This window comes from Anastrepha obliqua, chromosome 4, assembly GCF_027943255.1.
Source record: "Anastrepha obliqua isolate idAnaObli1 chromosome 4, idAnaObli1_1.0, whole genome shotgun sequence".
Lineage (NCBI taxonomy): Eukaryota > Metazoa > Arthropoda > Insecta > Diptera > Tephritidae > Anastrepha > Anastrepha obliqua.
Genome location: NC_072895.1, coordinates 76392179 through 76408309, shown reverse-complemented (window position 1 = coordinate 76408309; position 16131 = coordinate 76392179). Strand labels below are relative to the sequence as shown.

Here is a 16131-nt window from a genome sequence, read left to right as displayed (position 1 = left end):
GAACAATGAGTTTTCAACTTCCCAAGTTAGGAGAAGGAGATAATTGAATTGTGACTCCTTTAATTTGTGAAATTTTACAAAAGAATTTCTTTCTAAAATATAAAAAATTGCATATTATCTTTAATAATTTGTGTTTTGTTTTACCAATTTGTGTTTATTACCCATTTTTTATCTTATATTCAATGTACATTATCACTATATACATATATGCACATTATAAAGATATTGCAATTTCTGAATATAAGATATATATATGTATACGAGTATATGGATTTCGCTTTCATTATTTCTGTCTTTCAATGTTCAAAAATTTAATTTAATATAAAATGATATACTAATATGCCTTCAATGCAAATCTGTAAAAATATTGCTAAAGGTATCCCTGTGATGTCAGTTAACAAAAAAAATTCTGCAAAATCGAAATTCAACAGACTGCTCATTTCTCGCAACTTGTGTTAATTTCCAGGTAATCAAACATATGCCAGTTTAAAATTGATGCGAAGTTGCACGAAATACACATAATCAGAGCTGAAAAAACGTGTGAACAAAGGGTCAAAGTGGTCACAATTGTGCTATCAACTCCTTAATGACATAGCAGTCAAACTCTCACAATTTTGCTAGAAAGTGTACTGTTGATGAGAGTCTGTTAGGTTTCCCATAGTGATCTCCCAGAAGACATTTCTTTGATACCTTTAAAATATGTAGAAAAATATCCGTAATTGTTACACGTTTCCGTATGAATCTCGATACTTTGTACAAATTGTAGACACCTAGAATATATATTTATATAAAATGATAACTTTTATTGAATTCAAAATTTTAAATACGTATTATCATTTGTTTATTAATGGAAATGTCCAAAGTTCAGAAGACAATGTCAACTGGTACAAGGTTTTCCTAGCACTGCCAGACATACATACGTATGGCGTGTGTGTTCAATTTATATATACATACATATGTGTACAGAGATTTATTCTTTCATGTGCATATGAGAGTGTATGCGTACCCTGTAGGGAAATTGTCAACTTGTGCAATAAACTTCTAGTCCAGTATAGTAATACTAATCGCTAAATGCGAACTACCTGTAGTGTTCAATCAGCTAAAAGGCAAAAAACTAAAATTTTTTGTTAAACTTAAGATGGTATTAGAGTTCTCGTTTATTTTGCCAGAAAATTTTTAAGTGTAACCATGAAGCAGAATATGTTCCGCCTCATTCCGCATTTTCGGTCAAGAAGTTTCTAGATAAGTACAGTATCACATTGTTAGAGCATCCGCATTGGCATCTGGGAAAGAGAAACAGCACAACAGAAGAAGACTCTGCTGCGAACAATGAAGGATTCGAATGTAGTGTATGTGGAATAGAGGAGGGGGTTCACTGAAAGATATTTCTGGGTGGCCTAATTTAGCAGTTGACTTACAGTAATAGAAATCCAGGTAGGATCCGATGGGTTTCCAGCAGGGCACCAATACATGCATTTAAATACAATATATACGCACATCCTATAGTGCCCATTTACACGATGTCTCCACTGGAAGGGAAACATTTTGTTCGGTGGTGAAGGACGGCCGGGGAAGAGGGAAGGGAATTTGTCTCCTGTACTGGCGACACGCTTTGCTCTTCTTATTCGTATTTCCAATCTTAAAGCAATTTTTGACAGTTGCTTCATTCGTTTTCTGCTTTTGTGGAAGAAAGTTCTAAGTTATGTGTTGGTTTTCATACAAACGGAAGAAAACAACGATGACAAACATCCGAACGCTGCTTGGGAAATGCACGATTATTTTTAGTAGTAAATTAGGTATAATTTAAAATAGTTATGGGACATGTTTATGTTGATTTCTAAATTTTCCCTGCATTTCTAGATACTCAAGTTAATTTTAAGTTAATTATTTACATATGAAGTATTTTTAATTTAATTTTTTTTATTCAAGTATAAGAATTTATAAATATATTTCAATAAAAAAAACAACAAATTATTTATTATTTAACCAGTTTGCATTTTTCATTCATATATTTAAGAAATTTTTGACGAACGTTTTCCGCTTTACATGTAAGCGCGTGCGAGAATACTTCCGAACCATACGATGCTAAAGTATTAAATGTCAAAATGTCGCCGAAAACAATTTTGCCCGTGTGCCCGCGAATGAGACATGAAAAGAGAATTTCCAGTGTCTCCATTCCAGATGTCTCCGTGTGTAAATGGGGTGATAAAAACGAGGCACATGTCTCTGCTAAAATTGTTTATTTTTATAAGATTACTTTTCAGACTACTCAAGCGATCACATAAAAATACATACATACAGAATTTTCGCAGTTAATATAAAGCTTATTAAAAGCAAAATTTTATGGGCATAATATATCAATTTGTTGTTGCTTTGTTAAAATAATATCCACACAGGAATTATATACATACATTTATATACATATATAATTGGAGCTTACACCCTTTATTGGGAGTTTGGCCGAGCTCCTCCTTCTATTTGTGGTGTGTGTCATCCACGGTGATTGGGACCTGTGCACTTCCGAATGGTAGTCACGCACCAACCCATTCGGCTACGGCAACCGCCCACATTAAAATTATTTGTTCGAAATAAAAGAGAATTAAAATCAATTAGGCCGAAAAGGACGTTCACACGTTTACGATAAAAAATTGGAAACGAGCGTACAATTTCCAAAATATTTTACACGTAGGTGCAGTGATGCTATGAAATGTAAAAAGAAATACCTCATAAAGCAACTAATTTACTTGCTTTTGCCTTTTTCGGAAAAGAAATCTCTACTTTTTGACCACACTTTAACACACCAATAACATAAAAACAAGGCATATGTATGCAAATTATGCACATCTATAATATGTATATGTATATGCTGATTAATAACTTTTTATAATTAGTTGATGTAAGAGATTTATATACTTCGTACAATTCCAAACGATTTTTCATTATCCCAAAATTAATACAATTGGTATTTTAGGAACATTCATTTTTACTCTGCTATTTAGTGTAGAGTGTGATTAGTGTGATTTTTTTATTTTTCATTTGGAAATTCATACTCATCATTAAAATTTGTAATAATATTGTAAAATTTCATACCAATTTCATCAATAGGAAGATTTTTCAAATTAGCTTTTTTATCATGAAATAAACAGATATGTTTTTATTGTTGTACTTGTGTTCAACTGAGCTCCGAAAAAGTAAACATTTTCTAAATTCTCATTTTTTGAAATTGCCCTTTACCTTTTAGCTAATTTCATATTAAAAGTTACCACAAAAGGGAAAACTTTCCGCGGTTTGGCATCACTGTGTAGATGTCACTTCGTAAGAAAGTTCTTATTTACTTTGGGTTTGTGTTTTAAGTATGAAACTATTTTTTTTAAGTTAATTGATTATAGTAAATGTATAGGGGTTTTCAGTAAGAGCGCTTCAACTTTTGAACTTTTTTGAATAAAACACAAACGGTTTGACTTTTTTAACTAATTTTTTTTTATTATCGAGTTTGAACATATACATTTAAGTATGAAATTCGATTTCTTTTGCATGACCACCGCGTGCACGTTTTACGAAGTCCAATCGTTGAACCCAATTTTCGACCACTCTTTTGCATAAATCGGCCGAATTTCCAGCAATTTCGCGTTCAATATTGGCTCTGAGCTCACAAATCGTCGCCGGCTTGTTACTGTAGACCAATGACTTCACATAACCCCAAAACGGGACGGCTTGTTAAATGGACCGTAAAATGGCCGTAATGCTCTTAAAGTAGCAGCAACAGAACGATTATTTTCATAAAAAATTTGCACGATTTGCAATCGTTGCTCAAGTGTGTAGCGTTCCATGATGAAATGTATACTAATGAAGTTTACAAATGACAAGCGAAAAATAAAAAATATTACGTCGTTCGCCCTCCCTATTATACAGGGTGCGCCATCTCTTATGTCGGTATGTAAACGCTGAATAACTTTGTCATTTACCAACCGATCGACTTCAAAATACATGTTTTCGATAAGTCAATTCAGTACAATTTCAACCATAGATCGCTTTACACCGAAACAACCGAAATCGACGCTATAAAATCCGAAATTCTTGACAAGGTGATGACAAACGTAGAAAAAAGATCGCAGTTTGTGATTGCTAATAAAGGTGGCCACTTGATTGATTTTGTATTCAAAAAATAGTTTTAATAAATTGTAAATAACCAAACCAAACAAAAATACCTCACGCATACAAATAAGTTTTTTTTTTTTTAACTTATTCAATGTTTTCATAATGACATAAAAGATTGCGCACCCTGTATTTACATGTGGGGTTTCGGCACTGCGGCCTCAAAGACCACAGTGTTTCTTTGAGCCCATTTTCCTGAATAAATTTTAGTATTTATCCTAATATATTGAGTGTATTTCCTCTTGTAGTAAAATATATTTACCCAGGTGTGCTTATGCTTGATAGATTGAGTCCTACATTTCCAGAAAATATTTTAATACCATTGAATTGGAGAAAAGTTGGGTTGAAGGATAACACTAACGCTGTGTGCAATAGTGTTCCATTTTTTCTGAGTTATTATGTACAGAGGCTCGAACGTTTAAAGGTGCATACTCAGTGTTTAACTTTAAAATTGATTTTGGAAACGATAAATTAATTTTATCTGGTAAATGTTTTTTATTTATTTATACTGTATTCAAGTTAATCACATTTAAATATAGTGAGAAATAAAAAAAATAAAGAATTCAGCGAACTCATGTCAAAATAAATAATCGAGAAAATATATAGGATGCGACAAGATCCCATTATGTACTTATGTATATAAGTAGTATGTATATGAAGCGTGCATTAAATTTTATAAAAAACGCGGTTTATAGTTTGATACAATATTTGAAGTGATAAACATAATGGTTCCGTTAGGAAAACATACCACTAAATAGATACGCCGGCTGGTTGTTAAGTAGGTAGAAAATATAAAAGATCCTCTTCGATTGCAAATAAAAGAATCCTAACCCAAGAGAAGAAATTTAATGGTCGCAAAGAACGCATGAATTTAAACGAAGTCAAAAAAATTCCTTTGCATCAAACGTACAACTCAATCAAATTTAAAAGGAAATGTTAAAATGGTTTCCAAGAGTATATTGCACGAAATAAGCCCTTTATTAGTCCGAAGAACCAGAGCGCCCGCATGAAATTTGCTACTGAATATACATATATAATACATACTGAAAACAGTAACATATAACAAAATTAATATTTTTTGTACTTTTTCTATTGTTTTAAAGTATTATACACTGATAAAAGTAAATATATTTTAAATGCGTGGGTTGAAAAGTGTTATATCTGGAGAAAGCCTAATACTGAATTTGAACAGAAGAATACAAGCACTGCGAAGCACGGAGGTGGTTCTCATGGCGTGGGATAATATGAAAAAATTTCAATATCTGAACATTCTCAAAGCTAATATTAGGCAATGTCCCAAACGGTTATGTATATTGCATACTTTTTCTTTCTAGTAGCTCATCTACAACTACCTTAACTACTCCAAACACCCGCTCAATCTCATAATCTCAATATAATCGATAATATTTTGGATAATGGGCAATACCATAAAACTAAAAACTAAATATTTTCGGAACACAAACTGACTGAAGGAAGTTCTTGTTATGCCAAGACTTGCTGAGATAAAGGCCAAATGATTATTCACTAATTACTAATAAAGAAGGTAAGGAGGTAGGTGAAATGGTTGAAGTGTCACTTTGATCGCGACTTGACACTAAGCATTTTGCATGCCTGCAGGATCGACTCCCGATTCCACCTTGAAATCGTCAGTGAAGTTTGCAAGCTTCGGTGCAAATTTCCCCCTCGAACCAATCCTGAATATTTATAAAGATTGCCCCAGCACGACCCTCAAACTCTAGATTACGGATAGAGAGATTTCTTCGAAATTCGGAGAAATGCGGTGTTTTTTCCTTGTTCACTCCACTCGGGAGCATAGGGTTAATCTATTTTCTTTCTGACAGGGTAGGTTATTAGCCTGCCGCTAGCAGTCCTATGTAGTGGGAATGCCCACCTGTCGTTACTTAGGAACAACGCCTTCTTACTGCTTGAAGCGCAATCTATGTATCAAATTTTTCTGGCAGAAGAATCACACAGATGGTTGAGGACTTCGCTAAATTTGGTGTGTCTGCGCTATTACCGCGATTGCCCGCTTCCTCTTGTTGGCGCCAGTGATGCAATATGTAACTGTGTCTTTTTCTTAATTTTTTTTGCTTGTTTTAGCAGCCACAATGCAAGTAATGCGCTGACATTTTGTGCGGGAGTAAGGATTGGAAGGATAAGGTTGTTGGGGTTGAAGAACTCATTTTTTTTCTTTTTTTTTATAGAAGCTAGGAAAGTAGGTATGTTTGGAAAATTGCGAGGACCGTGCTTTACTTGGAATTCGAACCCACAACCTCTGGGATGGCAGGCTAGTGCATTTACGCTAGACTACCGAGGCCACGGTGTTAACTGCCCAAAAATGCTACCATGTCCCTCGAGAGATTGGCTCCTGAAGCCAACCCCCTTTAACCTGATTTCACTTTTAGCCGCGATGGAAACAACATAAAAGTTGATGGGAAGTATGGTGATGTCAACGCATGCAGTCCTTTGCACCCTCCCTAGTATAGTTATATTATAGCCCTTCCGTAGAGCTCCCTACCAAACCGGTTATCCATACGTTAAAATTGGCAAAACCACTGCATTGTACATCCACAGCACGACCTGTGGCTTGAGGCCCCATTTTTACCGAACAGAGATTTGCAGAAGTAGAAGCTATACTGACCTTCTTTATCCGATTTTCAATGTGTAGCTTCCAATGGAGCCTAAAGTCAAGTATAACTCCAAGATACCTAACTTCCGATGAAAGCGGGAGGACGTGGTTTTTTTAATTTGCGAAGTCGAAAGGGTGTAGGTTTATATTTTTTTCTGAGACAATTGACTCCGCCCTGACGTTATTAAAAGCACTTTCTATGTCAATGAAGGCCGCCAAAGTGAATTGTGTGCCTTCTAGAGATTTTCCCACACGAGGTCGTAGTAAGGCTGAATCCGCGAATTTCCCTTTCAGGTAAGCATGTTGCACTGGAGATAATTTGGATTCGATGTGCTCTCGGATATGATCAATCAATCTTACAAACACCTCCTCCCTGCCTTGGGTATGAAAACAACCCTCGTTTATTTCTAGTTGGCGGGGACGTGATTAAGAGCGATACATTTCAAGTAGATTTCTTGCAGAACAGGAACCACCGAGATACTCGTTTTCTGAAGCATCACAGGCAAGATATCGTCAGAACCAAGAGATTTAAAGGCGGAAAAACTATTAATTGCCTACGTGATTCTGTTTACTGGCACGATAGATTTCAGGGAAACATCGAGTAGCCCTACCTTTCGACTCCTGTCGACAATGTCACGTGGGATAATAGAATTTTCCGGAAAGTGATTATTTACCAGGATAATCAAAGATTCTTCTGCAGATTCAGCCCACTCCCCATCTTCTCTTTTTACAAGAGTTCGGCAGGAGTGGTCTCTCGAAAGGATCTTGCTTAGCCTGGCCGAATCCTTCACGAGTTCAATGGATTCACAGTACTCCTTCCAGGAGTTGCGTTTCGCATATTTAATGACTTTTTGTATTCATTCAAAATTAAACGGTAGTTTTCAAAGTTTTTAGTTTGGTAGCATTCGTTAAAAATCCTCCTAACCTTATTTTTCAAGTCGGTCAGCGTCTTTCTACACCAGGGAGAAAAGCCTTTCTTGCTAAAAGATACTGGACAAGCCACTTTGAAGGCCGTCTGATATTATTGCTGCAAGTGTTCCACCTGCTTGTCCAGTTGATCAGTGGATGAGTAGAAAAAAGTTCCCCTGTTCAATTTATTATTGAAAACCCTATTGAACAGGGGCCATTCGGTTCTTTTAGGGTTCCTGTGGGAAGATACGGCTTACCGTGCGAAATTGATTTCAAAAAGGCTCAACATGTGATCCGAAAAGGAGTTTTTCTGAGAAATCTTCCAATTATCAATCATAACGGTAGGCGAATTAGTCGAAAGAGAGATATCAAGAACCTCCTTCCAATCGTTTGATGTTTCCGTTCCTCGAAATACAAACGTAGGGGTGTTGCCCTTGTTCCAAATAAGGAGATTATGGCTAATAATGAAATCAAAAATAGACTCACCTCGATCATTTATCTCGCTGAGTCCCCAAATAGTATGTCTCGCATTGGAGTTGCAGCCGATGAGGATGGCCTCTTTATTAAATGAAGGTCAGTGCACCAAGCGTCCCACTTCCGCAGGAAGTGCTGCACTTTCGTGGGTCATGTATAGTATGTAGAAGTCTAATAGTAGCAGCGGCAACTAGTTGCTTCTACACGGACTGCTGTCACGTTTGGTGAGCTGAAATGAGAAGTCAGAAAGGCATTAATAGTATTCCTAACGAGGATACAAGCCCTAGGCTTACCTTCAGACTGGACACAAAAAAGATCATAGTGTCTGCTCTGGAGGCCCATGAACTTAGAATACCGAGCCCAGGATTCTTGGATCAACCAGATATCTATGTCTTCCTCCCTGAGGATGACACAGAGGTTATCGGGGTCTAAACTAGCGTGGCGAAGGTTAATCTGAGCTACCCTTAACAAAGGATGCTCACCTAAGCCTGTTTTATGTCCGAGCTCCGAGGATTTCATGGAGCTCTTGACTTCGGGTAACACGTCCGTCGCAGACGACCGTAGTTCGTCCAGCTGATTTACTACTTCCCCTATTCCGCTCAGTTTGCCATCCGGAGCACCAGACGCGGGGAAACGGAGTTTGTGCTTCTTTTCCTCGAGTATTTCAGGGACTCCTCAAAATTAGCACCAGTGCCAGGCCGTGGAGGATCTTCGGACCCTCCAGATTCACCTTCGATCGCAAATGCAGGCTCTGGGTCTTCTTGGGATCTCCGAAGCTGGGATGAGCCCCTCCGAGGCCTTGCCGATCTCAGCAACGCACTTCTCCAGAAAAGACCTGGAGAACTCATTGGCACAATTGATCACCCTACAGCCACGGCAGATATCTGCCGGCTCGAAAAGAGGTACCTGTCCCTGGTTTGCCATAAGGTATTCCACGATCATTTCTGACAGCCGTCCCTCAATGGCACTCCAAATGGCCAGCACCTCCCTACCACTATGGGATCTTGCGTCTATGAGGGTAACTTGGAGGGGATACTTGGCCACCTCGCTATAAGCAACCCTCGCAACCACCGCACTTGTTGTAGGGCCTTCAACTCCCTGAGTTGAGAATTTTTTTATTTTCTTGGCAGCGTTGTTGAGTTCTTGGCTGTAGACGGCTGGGTTTCAGCAGTGGAGTGCTGTTTGTTATGGAAAAGTAGACTGTAGCAAACCATCGATCGGCATTTATTACCGCCATTTTTAGCTGATGAGGTGGTACATACATTTGTACATAAGTATACAATTGTATATATGCATGTACCTATAGATACACATACGTATGTATGTGTATATTTGTATATTTTCACTGTTTGCAAATTCTCAAATACAAGCACAAACATTTTTGCGTACTGATATTCATAGAACAAAGTTTAGTTTTCTAGCTGAACCTAATACTCGTATTGTATTATACATATGAGTATACATTTATTTGCATACATATGTACATGCATACTAGAACTGATAACTAACTAAACCGGCTTGTTAGAAGTTAATAACTTTTTTGGTATTTTATACGGATGGAAGACGAAATTTTATTTTCATGAAAGCAAAAAAGGAAACAATTTGGTAATAAAAGAAACCAATCGGCTCAATTGTTCTAAAAATATTAGTAAAAAAATGTAGATTCCAAAAATAATTGGTAAAAAACAAAGTCATAATCTATCGGTTTGATTATTCTTATCTGATGTATGAATAGCGAAACTGAAAACAACCTATTTTCATAACATGAATACTTATACATACAAATGTCTGCATGTATTAAACGCATGTATGTCGTTTATATACACACTCGTATTCTACTATAAGTATAAGAATGTATGTATGTAGATATTTACGTAATCAGAAGCGTTCTATGAAAGAGGCTTACTAAACAAAAAAAGCTGTTAATGGAAAGAAGCCGAAAAATGACTACTAAACATAAAAACTCTGATCTATTCGGAAAAAATACAACATACATATAAATTCTGAATCCAAATTCACAATCTCAAATATATTTATCTAATAATATCCCAACCCTCATAGTAAAAACAAACCTTATTAAATTGAATATGAAGACGAAATAACCAGGAAACAATGGAAAATATTAAATAAAGAAAAAAATAAGTTTCATCTGGATTAATCTGCTATGACTGGTAATAAACGACACCCCACTTGGCATATTTTTCATGTTGTTACTAAAAAAGAGAAGGTTGGAGTTCGAACTGATGGCATACGTATGTACATACAAACTTGAAGCGACATTAAATTTAATGTACATATGTATGTTCGGCCGACGTAGCCGAATGGGTTGGTGCGTCACTACTATTCGGAATACGTAGGTTCGAAACACTGTGAATCCCCAAAATGAAGTAAAAGTTTTTCTAACAGCGGTCGCCGCTCGACAGGCAATGGCAAACCTCCGAGAGTATTTCGGCCATGAAAAAGCTCCTTATAAAAATATTTGCCGTTCGGTGTGGGCTTAAAGCTGGAGGGACGATTTGTGGAACAACATCAAGGCGCACGCCACAAATAGGTGGAGGAGGTCGGCCTAACACCTAAAATGATGGAGAATAAATAAACCTTTGTGTGCGAAAGTATGCACGAGCAGATGTACATACATATGTATGCAGGTATTAAGGTGAATAGAATATTCTTGTATAGGTACGGTCCAGGGATGATAGAATGCAAGGTTGCGCCTTCCGAATTCCCTATAAAGACAAAGGCTCCATTTGTACCATAAACAACAAAATGAATGGGAATTACTTGTTTATGAAAAGGAAGGCGAAAGCGATAAAAGCTTCTAAACACAAGAAATTGTACACAAACAGAAATTCTTGTCACGGAGTCATCCGGATCAAAACGCAAATTGGAGACTTTATATTAATTTGTGCTTTGACAATTTAACACGCGGCTCTTCGTTTTCATTAGTTAATTTAGTTCAAATCTCACAAATCATAATATTACTAAGCTGTATTCTATCATTCTTGCGGGATAAAATCAAATTCAATTAATTGCCTTCTCAAAATAATGTGTATGTTTACGTACCCATCCCTGCGCAGACACTGTACATGCACGCAAAGTGCAATACTATTTCTGAAATAAACATCGCTTTGTTATTTTTCTTCTGGCCTTTTCAAGATTGTTATACTTTAGCGACTTTAAGAAGTATTTGCCTGTTGCTATGCGAAACGATCGCGTCACATTTGGGAAATTACGAAAAAAAAAAATACCAAAGGCACACCAATACAAAAAATCCAGCTGAGGCACTAATACAATGACCATCTTAAATACTGATAAAAGCATATATGTATTTATGTATGCGCTTACACACAAGCCAAAATAAATCGCTCTGATAGAACAAAAACCAGAATAACTAGATTGTCATAGACGAGCCTCCAAATTTCAGCCAACAAGTATTTATTTATTTTATTTGAATAGCACGAGAACGCATGCCGTTTTGTAAACACGTACGAACATACTCGTACGTCTTTATATTATATTTTGCTCGCCACGGAGAATGATCGAGCAGCGAGATAACACAGTTTTACTACGAATTTATGTATGGCGTTTATTTTGGTGTACGCCGACTCCACCAGCTGCAAAAACATAAACAAAAAGCTATGTGGAGGCCTGTTTATGCCGCGATTGTTGGAACGAGTCTCGGTTCGGGTGTGTTTATTGTACATAATGCAGATAACAAGTTCTTTTCTGGCCTACTCACTCGCGCTAGTTGTCGAGTATAAAAGCGTGAAACGCCTAGCAGAAAGCCATCAGTTACTCGTGCCTAGAGTAAATGGAAAGATCAAGTGAACAAAAAGTCAGTGGTCTGAGAAGCAAATTAAGTTTTGACAAAAAGCTTTGGAGAAACATATGAAATCAAAAATTATAGCAAAATAAATTATAAAATTTGTGATAAAAATTGTGATTTTTCATAGCAATAAAGCTAAATATTTTATTTAATTAATTTTATTTAAAGTTTACATTAAGAAAAAGCTAATTCTACAAAATCAAAAATGCCTGAGATAATTGAACAACCCAAGGATATGTAAGTACTTTGATAAGTACTATTTTGTGTATACATGCATGCTCATACATACATACATTTGTACATATTTATATGCATATCTGTGATACTATTGTGTTTTGTTTATTCCAGACCCCTTGACAACTGCTCTATACCGCAACAAAATAAGAGCCAGCAAACTAATTGTGGCTTGTATAGTCATATTCGTGGCACAAATGTTTCCTACGGTACTGTCTCTAGTCTTCCACCGTTAGCCAAGGTCTTCGTGGAGGAATCCGTAGCACTTTGCCAACCTAATCAAGTGCATATTTGTGATGGCTCCGAAATGGAAAATAAAATGCTAGTGAGGATAATGTTGGATGACGGAACCATTATTCCACTTCCAAAGTATGAAAACTGTTGGTTGGCTCGCACCAACCCCGCAGATGTTGCTCGTGTCGAATCGCGCACTTTTATTTGTACTGAACACCAACATGACACCATACCTACCCCGAAGATTGGTGTGAAAGGGACGCTGGGTAATTGGATTTCTCCATCTGGTTTCGATCAAGCTATTCAAGAACGTTTCCCTGGTTGTATGAAGGATCGCACTATGTATGTGGTACCCTTTAGTATGGGCCCTATAGGCTCACCACTTTCTAAGATCGGAATTGAAATTACGGACTCACCATATGTCGTCGCTTCTATGCGTATTATGGCTCGTATGGGTACTCCAGTTCTAGAGCACCTATGGAAACAGGAGGAGTTTGTACGTGCTTTACACTCGGTTGGTACACCTTCAAATGGTGTTACTGAGATGCCTTCATGGCCATGCGATCCAGAGCGTACAATAATTTTACATAAACCGTGTGAAAATTTGATAGTTTCTTACGGTTCGGGATACGGCGGAAATTCTCTTCTTGGGAAAAAGTGTTTTGCACTGCGAATTGGAAGTACTATCGCCAAACGTGAAGGTTGGTTAGCAGAGCATATGCTTATTTTGGGTATTACCAATCCAAAGGGCGATAAGAAATATATCACTGCTGCATTTCCCTCAGCTTGTGGCAAAACAAATCTTGCTATGTTAAATCCCACACTCCCAGGCTACAAGGTGGAATGTGTTGGTGATGATATCGCTTGGATGAAATTCGATAATGAAGGTGTATTACGTGCGATAAATCCAGAGAATGGTTTCTTCGGTGTTGCTCCCGGTACTTCAGTTGAAACAAATCCGATCGCCATGGCTACAATATTCAAGAATACTATTTTCACAAATGTAGCCTACACTTCAGATGGAGGTGTGTACTGGGAAGGTATGGAGAGCAGTCTATCACCTGGTGTAAAAGTAACTGATTGGCTCGGTAAACCATGGACCATGGAATCAGGCACGCCAGCCGCGCACCCTAACTCCCGCTTCTGTACTCCAGCTGGGCAATGTCCTATTATTGATTCACATTGGGAGGATCCACAAGGTGTTCCAATCAGTGCAATTCTTTTTGGCGGTCGACGCCCCGCTGGAGTGCCTTTAATATATGAATCGCGTAGCTGGGCTCATGGAGTGTTTATTGGGGCAGCTATGCGCAGTGAATCAACTGCTGCAGCGGAGCATAAAGGCAAAGTAATTATGCATGATCCCTTTGCTATGCGTCCATTTTTCGGTTACAACTTTGGTCACTATGTGCAACATTGGTTAAGTATGGAAAACCGTGGAAAAGTACCAAAGATTTTCCATGTTAACTGGTTCCGCAAGGGCTCCAACGGAAAATTTATTTGGCCTGGCTATGGTGACAATTCGAGAGTTTTGGATTGGGTCTTGCGTCGTTGCAACGGAGAGAATTGCTACACCGACGCTGCGATTGGCAGAATACCGGCCAAAGGCGATCTTAATTTGGAGAGTATGAAACAACAAATCGATTACGATGAATTATTCTCTTTGCCAAAGGAGTTCTGGTTGGAAGAGGCAGCAGTAATACGTAACTACTTTGAATCGCAAATAGGTTCAGATTTGCCTCAAGAAATTTACAATGAATTAAATCAGCTACAAGATGCCATCGCAAAACTTTAAACGTACTTTTTATTATTTATAAATATATGTATGCACATACTTAGAATAAAATATTAATAAGGATTACATTGTAAATTCCATTCCTTTAACTTATGTTAAGCTATTGGATTAAAAAGAATAATAAACGTATATGCCATATAATGCATTTGAAATAAACAAAATGACAAACTCTTTTTTTATTGAGTTCTATCGTTGAATGAATACTACTAAAAGTACTACTAACTAGAGTTTGAACAATTTTATGTGAGATCAACCAATATACATACCGATGGAATGTCGAACGAAAAGAAACAAGGATGATAGATTTACCAGGTTTGTTCATTAACTATGGTGAAAAAGAAAATTTTGAAAGGAGTTTCGGCTGTCACGTCACTTGGGAGATTCTTAGGATGATAGATTTACCAGGTTTCCCCTTTAATTATGGTGAAAATTCTGAGAGGAGCTTCGGCTGTCACCTCACTTGGGAGATTCTTAGGATGATAGATTTACCAGCGTTTCTCTTTAACTATGGTAAAAAAGAAAATTATGAGGGAAGCTTGGGCTGCCACGCATGGTAAAAAGAATAAAGAAGGTGTGGCCAATAACAGACCGTTATCCGGCTCTCAGCGAATTTGACAGAATCAGGTGATGGGCTGATGTCACTAGGGACGTGTTTACAAAAAATAGAGATTGTGTTAGTGATCTTGCAGAATTCGTCCTGAATGTTCCAAGTGGCAAAGCAGCCAAAGATGTTAGATTTTCTAGGTTTCCGAAATTTGCACGACAATTTCACGCATATTCACACACTCTTCCAATTAGTTGTTGTTTAGACGGCAACAAAGTGTAATTGGTTAATTTTTTTCGTATATCACCAACACAATCTTCGTTTTTTGTAAACACATCCCGGATTTTTCTTTTGTAATATCATCATTTGCCAAGTGTCAGAATAACCAGCAAACCGTCAACTGCTGTTATTATTAAAAGTTACCACAAAATATTGTTAAGAAAGCTATCAACACTTAACGGTTAGAACATATTACGGGCGAATTCGTTGAATTAGACGGACTCAACATATGTTTGTGAAAATACTGTTACTTTTATGTTCGCATGTAATTTATACAAAGCTGTTGTTCATGTTTTGTATCCTGATTTTTACTTGTGTTATATTTCTTTGCTTACGGCACAAAGATGAATTGAAAACTTTTATAAGAGCCACTGGCTAAAGAATTCAGTGCGGAAAAAAGGAAGCGAGTTACTATGTAATAGGTTGCGGGCGAAAAAACAAGGAAATTAAAGGAGGCTGGCTTTGCTTACTGTTCTTGCTCTGCTTTGCTTTGAAAACTTGTATGGCCAAATGGGCGCTTCGAACGCTGTCATAACAATCAGATGATTCGTAAAAGGAAATAGAGATGCTAGCCATATTCAATAATGCATAATAAACATTTGAATCATAATGTTAACTAGAAGCTGTGAAAACATATTGCAATTTTTTCTTTTAATAGAAAAAAATGTAAAATAAAACGCCTATCATAATGGCTTTGAACCCTTTTCTACTTTTATATATTTGGGGCGGCCGCCGTAGCCGAATGGGTTGGTGCGTGATTACCATTCGGAATTCAGAGAGTAGAGAGAACGTAAGTTCGAATCTCGGTGAAACACCAAAATTAAAAAAAAATCGCCCCTCGGCAGGCAATGTCAAATCTCCAAGTGTATTTCTGCCATGAAAAACCTCCTCATAAAAAATATCTGCCGTTCGGAGCCGGCTTGAAACTGTAGGTCCCTCCATTTGTGGGACAACATCAAGACGCACACCACAAACAGGAGTAGGAGCTCGGCCATTTACCCAAATAGGGTGTACGCTCCAATTATATATATATAATAATTGCGGCAGGTAACAGC

At 37.3% G+C, this 16131-nt stretch overlaps 1 protein-coding gene across 1 annotated transcript; it reads left to right on the top strand.

Moving 5' to 3' along the window:
* Window positions 1–12152: 12152 nt before the first annotated feature.
* LOC129244502 (phosphoenolpyruvate carboxykinase [GTP]-like) lies at window positions 12153–14405 on the top strand. Its single transcript, XM_054882163.1, has 2 exons — window positions 12153–12230; window positions 12342–14405. Exons 1-2 carry the CDS (start codon window positions 12199–12201, stop codon window positions 14251–14253), a joined length of 1944 nt encoding a protein of 647 aa, XP_054738138.1. The 5' UTR covers window positions 12153–12198; the 3' UTR covers window positions 14254–14405.
* Window positions 14406–16131: the final 1726 nt, after the last annotated feature.

Excerpts from the sequence above, each read along its gene's own strand:
- LOC129244502 (XM_054882163.1), top strand. The coding sequence starts at position 12,199 with ATGCCTGAGATAATTGAACAACCCAAGGATAT. Across the intron at positions 12,231-12,341 it reads ATTGAACAACCCAAGGATAT|ACCCCTTGACAACTGCTCTA; the intron begins GTAAGTACTTTG and ends TGTTTATTCCAG.